The sequence below is a fragment of the Mustela nigripes genome, chromosome 16 (genome assembly GCF_022355385.1).
Source record: "Mustela nigripes isolate SB6536 chromosome 16, MUSNIG.SB6536, whole genome shotgun sequence".
Taxonomy (NCBI): domain Eukaryota; kingdom Metazoa; phylum Chordata; class Mammalia; order Carnivora; family Mustelidae; genus Mustela; species Mustela nigripes.
In genome coordinates this window covers 44,439,794-44,455,834 of record NC_081572.1, presented here as the reverse complement: position 1 = coordinate 44,455,834, position 16,041 = coordinate 44,439,794, and the positions used below count along the sequence as shown (strand labels likewise).

The window sequence follows — 16,041 nt, the reverse complement described above, 5'->3', positions numbered from 1 at the left end:
TATTTATTAGTACATGTAATTGTGCAAGGTAGGGTATTTATTTAAATGACCCTGTAAAGACTAGGTTATTGTTCTACTTTATAGATGGGAAAACTACAGTTCTGAGTGATTGATTAACATAACTGGGGTCGCATAGAAGGATATCAGTGTGTCCGTTAAAGCTCAGATATGTATTGTATATGGATTGTAAATAGAAAAGTTTGGTGTCTCAGCAGGAATGGGATTTGGACTAAGTAGGAAAGGAAGCAGGAAATAAAGAGAGGGACTGATAAATTGGGGGGAAGATGAAAGATTCAAGTGGCTGGGTGTCTGGATGTGTCCCTAAGTAGGAATAACAGGAATAAAAGAAATAAAAAGGAAGTTAGAGTCCAGTGGTGAAATAATTTAAGACTTCCTGGATAAAGCAACACAGTTAGGGATATTGACAAAAAAGGTCATGTAGTTGAGGTCAGGAACTCTTTTGAAAGGAACATGGGTGTGATACCTTGGTGTGATACTAGGAATTGGTGAGGTAGGCTGTGAATATGGATGAAAGGCATATAGAGATCCACTGATGACAGAGGCTTAGAAATTGGAATGTAGAGGATGAGCTTCCAAGGGGCAGCCATTTGGAGTAATAGCAGCCAGTCATAGTGGGGAGCTAGGAGAATTCAGAAGGTGTCTTAGTCCTACAGTAATTGCCACTTGAAAAGACACAGGGAGGTAGTTTATTCAGGAAAGAGCTAGTTTAACCCAGCACCAGAATGAGATTAGAAGAGAGAGTGGGGAATTCTTTACAATGGAATGAAAGTTCCAGAGGGCGTAAGAAGAACTTGAAAAGGTTCAGCTCTGTTACTGTGTATTAATGGAAAATAGAGAACAAGATGTGTATGTGTGTTGGGTGATGGTATGCGTTTTAAGTGTGATAAATTTTAGGTAAGTAGCAATATTTACTTTAGTATACAGATTTTTGGTGCCATAACTGTTGTGGATCTCAGCCACTAAAGTGATTGCCTATTGAGCATAGTAGTGGTTAGGAATGTGAACATTAGCGGCAGACTGCCTGGGTTTGAATTTTTATTCCATCCCTTAAAAAATGTGACCCTAGGCTCTATAGTATGTCTGGGTTCAAATCCTAGCTCTCCCTCTTGAAGGTCTTTAAATTGGTGATTTTTGGCCAAATATCATAATCTTAGTTTCCCCGTGTACATGATAGTTTCTACCTTACATGGTAATTAATAGAAGTGTGCAGCTCTCAGTAAGAAGTAATTAGTGTTACTTTCAGATCTGTAACTGAATCATGAGGTTGTTGGTATGGGTTTTGTTTTTAGGGTTTTAATTTTAAGTAATCTCTACACTCAACGTGAGGTCAAGAGTCAACATGCTTCACCAGCTGAGCCAGCCACACGCCCCGTATCGTGGTGGTGTGGGTTGGTTGGTTGTTTTAAAGCACTAAACTAAAAGCATGCAGAAGGAGGATAATTTCTGTAGCCTGGAGACAACTTTACTCTGCTTTTTAAAATCAAGAGTGGGGAAGAAGGTATCATAAAGAAATGTATTATGTTTACTATGACTCTCTCCCTAAAAACTAGAGGGAGAATATGTCATAGTTTATGCAGTTTCTTAGACTTAAACAATTTTTGACTTTTTTTTCAGGTTGAGACTGAGCTAAAGTTAATCTGTTGTGACATTCTGGATGTACTGGACAAACACCTCATTCCAGCAGCTAACACTGGCGAGTCCAAGGTTTTCTATTATAAAATGTAGGTTCTATACTAGAAGGGAAAATGTCAGATTAAATGTTGGCCCCCTTAGAATTACTACTACTTCTGTGTTAGGTGTTCAACTTTTTTTTTTTTTTTTTTTTTTTAAAGATTTTATTTATTTGACAGAGAGAGATCACAAGCAGGCAGAGAGGCAGGCAGAGAGAGAGGAGGAAGCAGGCTCCCTGCTGAGCAGAGAGCCCGATGCGGGCCTCGATCCCAGGACCCTGAGATCATGACCTGAGCCGAAGGCAGCGGCCTAACCCACTGAGCCACCCAGGCGCCCGGGGTGTTCAACTTTTATTTAAGAATAGTTGTTTAATGTTAGGATAGTTACATGGGAGGGATGATTTTAAACTTAATTTTGAGTGCTCAATTGCGTATTCACTGCTAATGAACAATTATTGTTGCATTTAAGATGGTCAGACTGTTTAGTGTAAGAGTACTAGATTTTATCTATTTGCACTTTTAAAAATTTGTCAGAGAGAGCAGCAGGCAGAGCAGGCTCCTTGTTGAGCAAGTTCCGAAGAGAGACTCGATCCCAGAACCCTGGGATCATGTCCCAAGCTGAAGGCAGCCACTTAACCAGCTGAGCCACCTAGCTGTCCCTGTTTGCATTTGTTTTTTGTGTGGAGTTACCCGCCAGCTGTAGCAATGTATTACAGAGTTTAGTTTTACCATTTATGTCGAAGTTTTATTTCAAAATTAAGAAACTGCCATGCCATTTTTTTTTGGAACCACTTTTTTGTGTTTAATTTTAGCCAGTGAAAAATATACTGATTTTTGAGGCTTTGCAGTTAATTTCGCTAGGTTTTTGCTTATATTTGGTATTCTGAACTCTGAGGTGGAAAACTGAATAGACTAGTCAGTCTTTGCTGAAAGAGACTTTGTGAAATTATTGAAGTATCCGTGTTAATTATGAAATATATTTCTGTCACGTTTCACTTTACAGACTACAAAATTTTAAGTTTACTTTCATTTAAAAAGTATTTTTCCTAATAGTGTTTGTTTTATTTTAGGAAAGGGGACTACCACAGGTATCTGGCTGAATTTGCCACGGGAAATGACAGGAAGGAGGCTGCAGAGAACAGCCTAGTGGCTTATAAAGCTGCTAGTGATATTGCAATGACAGAACTTCCACCAACGCATCCAATTCGCTTAGGTCTTGCTCTCAACTTTTCCGTATTCTACTATGAAATTCTTAATTCCCCCGACCGTGCCTGCAGGTAAGTCATGGAAGAAAACAAAAGCTCTCACTGTGAAAGTGAAAAAAGTTACAAAAGAGAATTGTCTTGTTTCCTGGGATTGCCTTTGCAGCGTTGGCCATGTAACAGAGAATTCTTTTAGCTCTTAATGAAACTGCTTTGGATGATTTTAAGACCAACCCTGTCTCAGTTCACTAGGATAGCAGTTTTGGATTATGTTGATGGGGAAAAGTTTTGTTGGTAGTTTGAATTTTAAACTTGTTAGTGGGAGAGTGGAATTACAATAGACTTTTTTTAAATATTCGCTTTTAGTCTTTGTAGGCATGTTCATATAGTTAGGCTCTTAGTGTACGTATTTTATGTTTTCTATTTTAATATGAGCAGTTCTTCATCTTTGTATGTTGATTCCCCCATTTATATTTTAGGTTATTCCCAGTTTTTTTGATACATTTAGAAATTTTATGAGACTGACGCGCTACCTACTGCGCTAATGAGGCACCTCAGTTAGATATTTTAAAGGATAGCTTTATGTACATAGCTTTTTACTTGAAAAAAAAATTACTGTAAACTATCACATGAGGTTTATCATTCTAACCGTTTCTAAAAAGGATTTATTATAGAATGAGTAAATGGAGGGGACAGAGGGAGAGAATCTAGCAGACTCCCTGCTGAGCGTAGAGCTAGACATGGGACTTGATCCCAAGACCCTGATCATGACCTGAGCTGAAATAAAAAATCGACTCAGTTGACAGAACTTGGGCTTAACTGAGCCACCCAGGCACCCCTCATTCTAACCATTTTTAAGTTGTACAGTTGAATGGCATTGAATATACCCACAATATTGTGTAATTGCCACCATGAAGGTATTTCTAAAACTTTTTCATCACCTGAAACAAACTAACCACTACCCAGTAATTCTCTAGATCTCTCCACCCCTGCCCCCACTAATCTCGACTTTCTGTCTTTGTGAATTTGCCTATTTTAGTTTCCTCATATAATTGGAATAATGTATATAGTCTTCTTGAGTATATAGGAGCCAGATACTTCATGAAAGAGATTCTCCTGATACGAGGTGGATTCATTTAAATGCAAACCATTATTTATTCATCTAAAAACATTGTAAATTCCTAGTTGAGTTTGTCAAAGAGGTACAGGTCTTAACCGAAGAAGTTATAGCTATCTGTTTGGCTAATAGTATTGATTGGATCTTTCATTGTCATTCTCCAGTGTAGCTCTCCATCACTTTGATTTAAGTCTTCTCCATGCCTTTGCTCTTAAGCATTTGCTTAACTTACTTATTTTTTTTTAAAGATTTTTATTTATTTATTTGACAGAACATAAAGCAGGGTGAGCAATAGAGGGAGAGGGAGAAGCAGGGTCCTCACTGAGCAGGGAGCCTAATGGGGGGATCGATCCCAAGACCCTGCCAAAGGCAGACGCTTTAACCAACTGAGCCATCCAGGTGCCCCTGTCCATTTACTTCAATTTTTAGCATTCCATTCATGCTCTTCTCCTTCCCTTTTGGATGAGTTCGTATTTGACTTCCTGGTTTGCTCATTCTCTAGGGTTTCTTAAGTACTTTCTCCAGAGTAGCACTTCATACTTGTTTTTTTTTTTTTTTTAAAGATTTTATTTATTTATTTGACAGAGAGAGATTACAGGTAGGTAGAGAGGCTGGCAGAGAGAGAGAGAGAGAGAGAGAGAGAGAAGCAGGCTCCCCGCCGAGCAGAGAGCCCGACGTGGGGCTCGATCCCAGGACCCCGAGATCATGACCTGAGCCGAAGGCAGCGGCCTAAACCACTGAGCCACCCAGGCGCCCCTCATACTTGTTTTATAATAGTTTTGTGTATCAGTCAGTCCTCTATTCCTAGATGTTCATTGTGGACTGAGAGTGTTTCTTTCCTTTCTTCTGTTTCTCCCCTAGTGTCCTGCATCACTTGGTGTACATCATGTACCATACCCAGTAAATGTTGATTTTGTTTCTTTTAAATTTAGTAAAATGGCTTATATACCACATTTCTGTGGGTTCTATACCCTCCCCCCTTTTTCTGCTTCTTTAGCATTAAAGTCTTTGGAATTAAACTGAGCTGTTCAACATTTCGTCTTTTTACCTTAAAATTTTATTAAATAAGTGAGCTGTTGACTAGAACTTGGTAATACTTTTATTATGTATATATTTTAGTGGTGCTTCAGGATAGAATTTGGTCTGTGTATTCTGTTTACTGATAGGCTTGTCAAAAGCCTGGTAAGAAATGGTGCGCTAGGGTGCTTGGTTGGGTCAGTTAGTAGAGTACGCAACTCTTGATCTTGAGGTCGTGAGGTTGAGCTCCACACTGGGACTGGGGTTTTTTGTTTGTTTGTTTGTTTGTTTTTTCTTTAAAAAGTAGTAGTGGTAGTGGTGCTCCAAAAATTTTATTGCCTCCAAATTTGCTAGATTACAAAATTAAATAGTTTTCATAAGTTGTATCTGTTTTTCCTTTATTTCAGTATTTAAACCCAAGATATTCAGTGTCACTATTAACATACTACAGGATAACTTAAGAAAAAGATTGGTTTCTGACATGTCATTTCTGTTTTTAAAGGGCTTATTTTTGTAATATATTTATGTAAATACTTTTAGGTTGGCAAAAGCAGCTTTTGATGATGCAATTGCAGAACTGGATACGCTGAGTGAAGAAAGCTATAAGGACTCTACACTTATCATGCAGTTGTTACGTGATAATCTGACACTATGGACTTCAGACATGCAGGGTGATGGTAAGGAAACTCGGACGTTAAATGCATTTCTTTCAGTTGTTGGGTCTTTTTACTTTTAGGATCTCCTTGGTATTTCTTCACATTAAGCTATAGTTTAGACTCAGCCTACCCTACAGACTATCAAATTTTAATACTGCCTTTACAGCAGATGATCTCAAAGTACAGTTTTCTGTTTGGGGCTGTACGATGATAATGTAAAAGACTTGTTTGGTAAGGGGACTCTTTTTTTAAAGATTTTTATTTATTTGTTAGAGAGAGAGAGAGATTGATACAGAGCGCAAGCACAGGCAGACAGAGTGGCAGGCTAGAGGCAGAGGGAGAAGCAGGCTCCCCGCCGAGCAAGGAGCCCGATGTGGGACTCGATCCCAGGACGCTGGGATCATAACCTGAGCCGAAGGCAGCCGCTCAACCAACTGAGCCACCCAGGCGTCCCGGGGACTCTCTTTTTAATATTTGAAGATTTAAAAACTTTTTGTCTCTAATATTTGCTAAACTTAGTTTGCTTCTCTCACTGTTTTGGAATTTGGAGGCAGGAACCATCTCATTTTATCTTTCTCAGATTAAATTTTAGGGATCTGTGTAATTGCATGTCATGATCACTGCTTTGGGTGACTTATCCTCAGGTTAAAACTAGATGGTGTCAGTAAATATTTATGAATCAGCTTCTCTGTGGGAATTTTTTTTTTTTTAAAGATTTTATTTATTTATTTGACAGAGATCACAAGTAGGCAGAGAGAGAGGAGGAAGCAGGCTCCCTGCTGAGCAGAGAGCCTGATGCAGGGCTCAATCCCAGGACCCTGAGATCATGACCTGAGCCGAAGGCAGTGGCTTAACCCACTGAGCCACCCAGGCGCCCAATAATTGTTGATTTTTTAAAGGAGATTTTATTCTGCTTATTCCAGAGAATCCTTTTTATCCATGATAGATTATTGAAGAGTGAGTAACATGACCATTTTATGAGCTGGCTTTACAGTTGGTGGTGGTGGTATGGGAAGTAGAAACAAAAAGTTTGTCAATTTTAGTTGCAGATCCTTTGAGTGTTTTTTTTGTTTTTTTTTTTTTTTAAGATTTTATTTATTTATTTGACAGAGATCACAAGTAGTCAGAGAGAGAGAGTGGGAAGCAGGCTCTCTGCCAAGCAGAGAGCCCAATGCGGGGCTTGATCCCAGGACTCTGGGATCATGACCTGAGCTGAAGGCAGAGGCTTTTAAACCCACTGAGCCACCCAGGCGCCCTGCTTTATGAAATATTTAGATACTTGACTAGGGTTGGATTAAGATATGTGGCATATGATATCTACTTGCACGCTTACTGAACAAAGCCAGATGGAGCCACAGATTACTTTCCAACACAGCACTTCAGGCAACCACTGCCAGTCTGTGGGACTGAAAACCAATTTACTATCTCTGAACTAATGACTTGAGGTTCCTTCCAGCTTTAACATTCTGTTGTACTCTAAACAATAACTACTCAGAAGAATGGCCAGCTATGGACTCTTCATAGTCACCCTCAGCTCAGAGAAGAATAATATCTCTGTGCCTGTTTGAGGGAATAAAAGGAAAACATGTGGAGAGTTTGGTAAGCGGTATTGACCTAAAGTAAGGTGTATACCCCTCTGACCTCTGGGGGCATTTTTCTGAGGGTGAAATAACAAAGATGATGACCTGGGTTGCAGCCCTGCTTTTGGGGGGTGGCAGTTCATTCCAACTTTTATAACTAAGCTTGCTAGATAGTAAAATTAAATGGATTTTTTTTTTTATATTTTCTAATGCTATTCTTGTCACTGGTAACCAGTAAAGTAAACTATATGTAATTTTGTTTTTACATAGAGCCAAAGATATTTTTTTTTTTTTGTTATCAAACATTTTATGAAATAGATTGCCTTCTGCAATAGGATATTTTCTTGAAACTATTTTACATAGTTGCAAAGGTTCTTTGTACCAGAGATGTTTTATTACATAGATTTTTTTTTAATCCTAAAACAGTTTTATTTAAATCTAGTAAAATCCACTTGCTTCAGTTCTTACCACTGTAATGGACCGTTGATTAAATTTGGTTGAAACAGACTAATTTTCATTTAAGAGCTTTGGCGATACAATATTTGAAATAATGAAACAAGTTTAACAGTGAAAAATTAAAGTAGTCTTTGAACATTTTAGTAAAATTAACAAATCTGAATTTACAAATTGTTGTGGGTACTAGTCATTTATTCGCCATTTTCCCTAAGAAGTATAGTATTACATGTTTTATTAACTTTGGTTTTGTGACTTAGAATCTGTGCAAAATTGCAGACATGGAATTGGCAGTTTCCCGGGATATTGGATAGAGTTGAGCATTATTTAGATAGTTTTCTTGTTTTTAAATTTTATTATGGAAAATGGTGTTTAAAAAAACACTTGAATTAAGGGTTTCTAAAGGAAGAAATGTGTATGCGATTCCCGAGCTTTTACTGAGATGTTTTCATTTTTTTTTTTTTAACTGCAGAATATGTTCACTTCAGTCTGTGTTGGAACATCTTTATAAACATTACCACTTTTTCTCATCAAGTGATTTCAGTCCTTTTCTCTTAACCTGTTTTCAGAGGACTATTTCATAAACAAGTCCATAGGAAATGTGTGTTCTCTTCCTGTCCCCTTCTTCCCCCCAAATCAGGAAACAGTGGGCAAAGAAATACCTGTCCAAAGAAACGCCCCCCTTCTGTTTACCTTTTAAGAGGATATTATTTTATCCTTTTAAAATTGAAAGAAACAGATACTTTGTAGAGTGAAGTGTATACAAAGTAAAAAGACCCAAATCTGACTCTCCTAAATCATTGATGTTTTCTTTCGTCCTGCTCTCTTGGTTTGTTTTTCTTGTAATGTTGCTTTCATATGATTGTTCTCCCTCCCTTTTTCCTTGCAATATAGATTCCTAAAGGATAATCCAACTCTTCCTTTCCTAAAAACTCTACTTTGTAAGTCATTATCATGGCACAGTGAATTCTGCTTTTTCGTTTTGGTTCTTCACTAATCATGCCTGCATATATACCATCATCCCTTTTGCTTACAAAACTGCCTGTTCTACATTCTAGGATGTGAAACCTTCCAAGACATTTATGATCTGCTACCTCTGTCTACCTCTGGTTGGGTGTGACTCATCTGACAGTATTCTATGCCAAAGTTACTTGGAACTTTTGGCAAATCTAATGGTTGCTTATAAGTGAATTAGAGTGTGCTCTGTTGTTGTTTGTTAACCATATTTTGGCAGTGTATTGCTGTTAAAAATGAGCGTGAATGTTCCTATCATTTCCTGAGTTTGAATACATTATTTTGGGAATCATTGGGTGGTGCATCATTTCTTTCCTCTGTAAATGGGTTTTTTGGTCTGTCTTTGCATGTCTTTTTCTATATATATGAGTCAAAACTCTTTATGTGCCTTAAGAACTTTTTTTTTTTTTTAAAGATTTTATTTATTTGACACAGGCAGATCACAAGTAGGCCGACAGGCGGCGGAGGGTGGGGGAAGCAGGCTCCCTGCTGAGCAGAGAGCCCGTTGGGGGGCTCGATCCCAAGACCCTGAGGTCATGACCTGAGCCAAAGGCAGAGGCCTAACCCACTGAGCCATCCAGGCACCCCACCTTAAGAACTTTTTAAAAAGAGTCACATTTCAATATCAAATATTTTGGTCAGAGAAGAAAATTTCAAGTGTCTAAAAATATGCTTACCTAATCCTTGTTGCCGTAACAGCATTGTTTTATCATATCAAGGTCTTTCAGACTGCTTAAAAAGCACTCCTCAGGTTAAATGCTTTATGTTGGTAGGCACCCAGTCTTAGTGTCATTTGTCCATCCTAATTAACAAGCAATATCAATGGATGGATTGTCTGAACTGAAATGATTGTTGTATTAGGTAACTGTTCATTTATTTTAATTCAAACTGTTAACTACATAGGAATTGTAGTGATTTGTTAAAGCACAAAAGAATGTAACTTTAACCTCTTTCGTTATTTTTTAGCAAAAGCCTGCATGCTTTTTTTTTTTATTATGGCTGACTTACTTAATGCTTTTTAATAGGTAGATGATTCTCCAGTGAATAGGCTGGCTTTCTGTTGCATGTCATAGTGCAGTTCAAATTCCTCAGCCCAATCATCATGTTTTAAGGGAAAAGAAAAACCGGCATGAGAGAACTGGTCCAAATGCCCTTCTTTAATAACCTCAGCGGTCTGGTTTACTTTGAGCATGCTGTTTCACTCTGGAGTAAGAAACTTGGTTTATGGTTTGGTGTGACTGGCTAAGATACAAAATGTAAACTCACTTAAAAAAGCAGAACCCTCCCTTTAAAATTGAAGAACTTCTTTGGAGCATCTTACTGCTCATTTCTCTACTGAAGCATTTCACATGGAGCTTGTGAGTAGATTTCACCAAAAAAACCCCTAATAAGTACCCTTGATTCTTAAAGAGGTGAGGTTATTGAGAAAGAGTATTTTGACCCAAGATATACATGAAAGCTTGAAAATCATTTAACAATATGGTTACCTTGGCTGTCTACTTTTAAGAGCTTATTTAGCATAAAAATAGTTTTACTGTGCATTGTTTTTTTTTTTTTTTTTTTTTTTTCCCCTTTCATCCTGACTATTGACCATTCAGGACTTTGATCCAGCAGCACTTCTTGGCTTAGGCATTTCAGGTGTCAAGGATGGTATAAGTCCTTTGGCTGTCTGTGTTTAATATCAGTTGTAGCAAATGTAAGACGTCTGTGCTTGGAATGATACCTTTCTTTGTTACTACAATAGTCTAATTTAGTCAGTGTAAAATAATTAACTTGTTCTTCTTTGCAGGTGAAGAGCAGAATAAAGAAGCGCTGCAGGATGTGGAAGATGAAAATCAGTGAGACATAAAAGCCAACAAGAGAAACCATCTCTGACTACCCCATTCCTTCCCATCCCACTCCCATTGGAAATTCCCCCATTGTCACTGAGAACCACCAAATCTGACTTTTACATTTGGTCTCAGAATTTAGGTTCCTGCCCTGTTGGTTTTTTTTTTTTTTTTTTTTTTTTTTTTAAATTTTAAAAAAGTTTTCAAAAGTTCTTAAAGGCAAGAGTGAATTTCTGTGGATTTTACTGGTCCCAGCTTTTAGGTTCTTTAAGACACTAACAGGACTGCATAGAGGCTTTTTCAGCATTACTGTATTGTCTCCTGCCAGATGTGGCAAGATCACCATTAGAAATGGAAATTACATTCAAAATCCATTAGACTTCTAGGTGATGCAAGCATCTAAGAGAGAGGTTAATCACACTATAGAGGCATTGTGGTATCATTTTTCCTTTTTCTAATTGTTTAAACTGAATTTTATACCAATGTTTAAAATTAATTGGGTGTTAGCTTGAAGTGGTTAAAGATTGTTTGGAGAGTTGTAATGGATTTGCTGTAAAGTGTTTTCAAACTCTGCTGAAATGTTGCTGAAAAGCATGGTGCTGGTAACAGTTCAACAATCCGTGGCTGCTCATTCTTGCCTACTTATACTCTCCCTCTAAAGCAGGTTAGCATTGAAGGTGGTATGGAAAAGCCTGCATGCGTGTTCAATTCTTTGTTTCTTCTCCTTCCCTTTCCCTTTGGCCCCCGGCCCCCCTTCGCTCGCTCAACCTCTTTTGTTCAGTATGTGTAACTTGAAGCTAATTTGTACTACTGGATATCTGACTGGAGCCACAGATACAGAATCTGTATTGTTCTTACTGAAACACAGCATGGAATTAACATTAAACTTAAATAAAACAAACCTAAATTAAAAATGCCAAATATTATTGCGCCTCCATCCTTTATCTTTCTAAAATAAACTCTAGTCCAAACACATTGACAGTATTGTTTGCCTAAATGTGGAAAATTACCCCCTCTTCTTCCACAAATCACTTATATTTCCCAAAGATGATACATATTTTTAGAAAAAGACTTCTTCTTTGCTGGTAACCTGGTTGTTGAAGAACACTGAGTAAGAACACTCAAGTCAATTCATTCCCAGTCCTATCTTCTTAACCAGGTAACAACACGATATTTATTTTAATCATTAAAGTACAAACTTATACTCACACCAGGTGTAATTATGTATCATTTTTTAGCATGGAATTTGGGTTGTACAATCAAGGCTGAATGTGTCAGAATAATCTTCCTTAGGCTCAAGTAAAATTAACCCCCACTACCACTTCTAAAGGTCAGTGGCAGGAACAGAAAATAATTACATCCATTCTCAGTAGTACATGTACACATGGTAGAACTATGTAGCCACCCCCCTTACTAGAGACACTCATTGTTAAATAGTTTCTTCGAGAAATAGTCTACATCAGTATGTATAGGTATTTAGTCACCATAGACCATCCTGTATCAGGCATTTAGATCTAATTTGAGTGACTAATATGGATGGACTCCTGGTTTTTCTTCTTTTTTTTTAACCAGTTGACTCCTTTTGGACAGATTATTTCTAGACTTGCTATTATAAATTATGGTGTTGAATTAAACACCTTTGTAACTGTCTCCACTTAATTATTTGCATTTCTAGATGTCCTGTGGGAGAGAACATACTTTTCAACGGATAAATACTGCCCATTTCCTTCCAAAGGGGTGGTTCCACTTTTAGAGTGCCCCCCAGTCCCGTCAGCAGTGTCTGAGAGTATCTGCTCTATCACCACACTTGACTCTTGCTAAATGAGATGTTGACACCAAAAATATACCCTGGCTTAATTCTCAGTAGTGAAGACTTAGGAAATTAGCAGAAGAGTGATGTGTCCTAGTAGTTTTTTTTTCCCTAGAAGTTTTTATTTTATTAAAGTATATATATGTCCATAATTAGGATAAACAAGATTTTTTTTTTTTTTTTTTTTTTTGTTTTGCTTTTCCATTAAATAGTTGTGGAGATGTGGAGCTATGTCCAAGAGGTTTTCAGGTTGATTGGTTCTTTTTCCAGCAGTCAGGTGGCCAAAAGTGTTGCTGCATCAAGGTCCAAAACTGAAGGAATTCTTAAAATTCGATCAAATTTTTAAAGATAAGGGGACTTAGTGTTTTGCAGTCTGTTCCCATACTAAACACAAATGCACAGGTGCCTGGACTTAAAGAGTCAAACACGTGGGTAATGTTTTTACAGAACAGTCTGGCTTGTGGAGATGATTTCTGTCAAGTTATGTTGTTACAGGCATGTGTTTAGTAAAAGGGGTCTCTAGTTGGCTCTGTGGATCAGCAAACTCAGGATCCCATGAGCATGCTCAAGAATGTGGCAGTCTTGGAGAGAGAAGAACTTGCCATCCAGAGAAGCCATTAAAGGCACTTGGGGAATATTGTGGTGACTGGTACAGGTCTTCAGATCCCTGTAAAGTATGGAAGACGGGCAACCAGGAAAACTGCAGAAAGGTGACAGCCCTGTAAGAAATACTCTCTATCTGTGGTCTGAAAAGGTGAAGTTGTTTCAGCTCCGTTTAGTTTTTGAGGATCAGTTGGTTTCAGTAGAAACTCTAGTTAACATTACAATTTGAATGCAATGTATGTTTCAGTTATAATAGTGCTTGCTTTGGAAAAAAAAATGTTTTAAACCCAAAGGTTTTTTAAAATGCTGGAAGCACCAATAAATGTATCTGTGACTCGCCTGGGTTCTAGAACTGGTGGCTGGAAAAACATATCCAAAGTTAGGTTTTGCTTCTTCAAGGAAGATGAGAATGAACTTTAGGTTAGGTTATTTTTAAGGGGAATTTGATGGAATAAATGTGAACTTATAACTTTGCTTCTGCCTCGGACAAATGCCACTTGAGAGTTTAGTAAGATCCCAAATCAGCTGCTTTGCTGTTAATCCTAGGACAATAGGAGAGTGAGCATGCTGAGATGGCATTTTGAAGAGGAATCTTGCTTTGTTTTGAATATTATAATAAGTAATAGGGGTCACTGGTGAACTTCTAGGAATTGTGAGCTTTTAGAGGAAGTGATTCTGGATCCAATTGGCTAAGCAAAATTAAACCTTGTTTTATCAGTTGAGTTACTAATCCAGTAGTTGATAGAAGAACTAATATTTAGCAAACATTCAGTACTGGCTGTGTACCAGGCACTGTGCTTATTTTTTTAAAGATTGTTAACTAGAGAGTACAAGCATGTGGGGGGGAGGGGCAGAGGGGCAGGGGACAAGCAGACTCCCCACTGAGCATGGAGCCAGAAATGGGGCTCCATTCCAGGATCCTGAGAACATGACCTGAGCCATAGTCAGGGGCTTAACTAGCTGCGCCACCCAGGTGCCCCGCACTGTGCTCGTTATTAAGCAGTGTCAGTAAACTAGCACATAAATATTCAATAGTTTGATGAGTAGTCACCTGCATTTTGCAGATAGGGAAACTGAAAAGTTAACTTGGCCAAAGCCACACAGCTAGTTCAAACAGTTCAAAGTAGTTCAAACAGGATTCAGAGTTGGGTTTGTAGGACTACAGAGCCCATGTTCTTAACCATTAAGCCATTCTTTTTGCTCTTTATCAAAACTAATGTTTCATTGAAATGTTTCCTCTAAGTGACTGTTTAAAAAATACATTTCTGAGATCATCATACAATTGATAGAACTGTACATTGATAAATTCTTTTCAAAAGCTGTAATATGCATGTTAAGAAATGGGCCCTGTGCTATCTCAGTTATACCACTTTGGGGAAACACTAGGTTGGCATTCTGTTATGTGTAAGGGAGGGCTGAAATGGTTTTTCTTAAAGAGTGCATTGCTTTTTGGACATTTACTTCTTTCATAATTTCATACTGGGTAGTATGAATCCTATCCAGGGGCTACTTCTAAAGCTACAACTAACCAATCTTCCTGTTAACGCTGAAGCTCCTGGTACTCGTGCTTCCATTGTATATTGCTTGTTTCTAGGTCTTCCCCCAGACACTTCCTTTCTGTTTTGATTCCAGTGGTTCTAGGTTTGGGATAGGGCTTATTACAGCACCTAAGCCTTCTTTCTTATTAATAGCAAATTTGTAGGCATGATATCAGGCCACCATAACTGCAGAGTTCCCTCAGAATTTGCTTTTAATGGAATTCTAGGAACTAAAGAGCATTTTTTCCCCACTAAGCCTCGTTCCTCATTAAGATGTAAGCCAGAACATTTAGGAGATATTAATTTTGCCTAGGTAAATATTACAATTGTTAGTTGGCAGAGATAAGATTTATAGAATAATCTGTTGTAAGGATGTAGAGAAACATTGTCATTTTTGGTATTCCTTTAAGTTTTATATTCAACTATAAAGAAAATACTTGAGAAGCATACAGCTTAGTAAATTTCCACAAAGGGAATACACTGTTTAAGCATCACACACATCAAGATCTAGAACAAGACCAGCATCCTAGAAGACTCCTCTCATGCCCCCTTCTCAGTCTGTAATTACTCCCTTATTCTTGCAACTGATCATTGCCATCAATTTTGCCTGTATTTGAACTGGATATAAAAGGAATCATACAGCATTTTTCCCCCTCAGTATTACGTGCTGTTCCTCCATGTTTTTGCCTATAATAGTGTTTTCATGGCGATATAGCCTTCTGTTCTATTAGTATACCACTGTGTATTCTCTGGATGGACACTGGATTATTTTCCATTTTGGGAGGTTACCAATAATGATATTATGGACATTTTGGTACATAACTTTTGGCATATACATAAATGCATCAGTGTTGTGTATATACCTGAGAATGGAATTACTGGGTTGTGGGGAATATATATGTTTAGCTTTCGTAGATAATTGCAAGACAGTTTTCCGAAGTAGTTGTGCTGTTTTGCAGTCCTGCTAGCAATGTATGAGAACCTTGGTTGCTAGACATCCTCACTGGCATTTAGTTGTAGACTTCTGGTGGGTATGTTGTGGAATCTCATCCTGTATTTAATTGGCAATTTCCTGATCACTAAAGAAACTGAACACCAAAATCTGTCTTCTGGACGTTTGGATATCCTCTTTTGTTAAATACCCACTTTTGCCTGTTTTTCTGTTGAGTTTTCATTTTCTTACTAATTTGTAGGAAATCTTTATATATTAGGAATAGAGAATGTTTTTGGAGTTGTTACTGCAATTCTATATTTCTGTGCCCTACTTTTTCATTATCTTGGTGTCTTGACAAACATCTTAATTTTAATGTAGCCTAATTTATCCATATTTTCTTTTAAGGTAAGTGTTTATAATTTTATTTAAGAAATATTTGCAGACCCCGAGATCATTAATCTTTTATTTTTCTGGAAACATTGTTTGACGTAGCACATCTAGATATAGAATCATCTAGGATTTGTTTTGTATGTGGTAGTAGGAAGATGTTTAAAAAAAATACTTTCCTGTGTCGATATTCAGAAGAGCCAGCACCAC

General features: G+C 37.7%; 1 protein-coding gene across 2 annotated transcripts in view; it reads left to right on the top strand.

The window, feature by feature from the left end:
* YWHAE (tyrosine 3-monooxygenase/tryptophan 5-monooxygenase activation protein epsilon) overlaps positions 1-11,485 on the top strand; it is a 59,651-nt gene extending 48,166 nt beyond the window's left edge. The window contains exons 3-7 of one of the 2 annotated variants that reach the window (XM_059381064.1): positions 1,636-1,742; positions 2,762-2,968; positions 5,568-5,704; positions 8,611-8,657; positions 10,520-11,485. In XM_059381064.1, the coding sequence (XP_059237047.1) occupies positions 1,636-1,742; positions 2,762-2,968; positions 5,568-5,704; positions 8,611-8,618 (459 nt within the window). In that variant the 3' untranslated portion in view covers positions 8,619-8,657; positions 10,520-11,485. The remainder of the gene's footprint in view (positions 1-1,635; positions 1,743-2,761; positions 2,969-5,567; positions 5,705-8,610; positions 8,658-10,519) is intronic. The other variant, XM_059381063.1, reaches the window with a different exon arrangement.
* Positions 11,486-16,041: the final 4,556 nt, after the last annotated feature.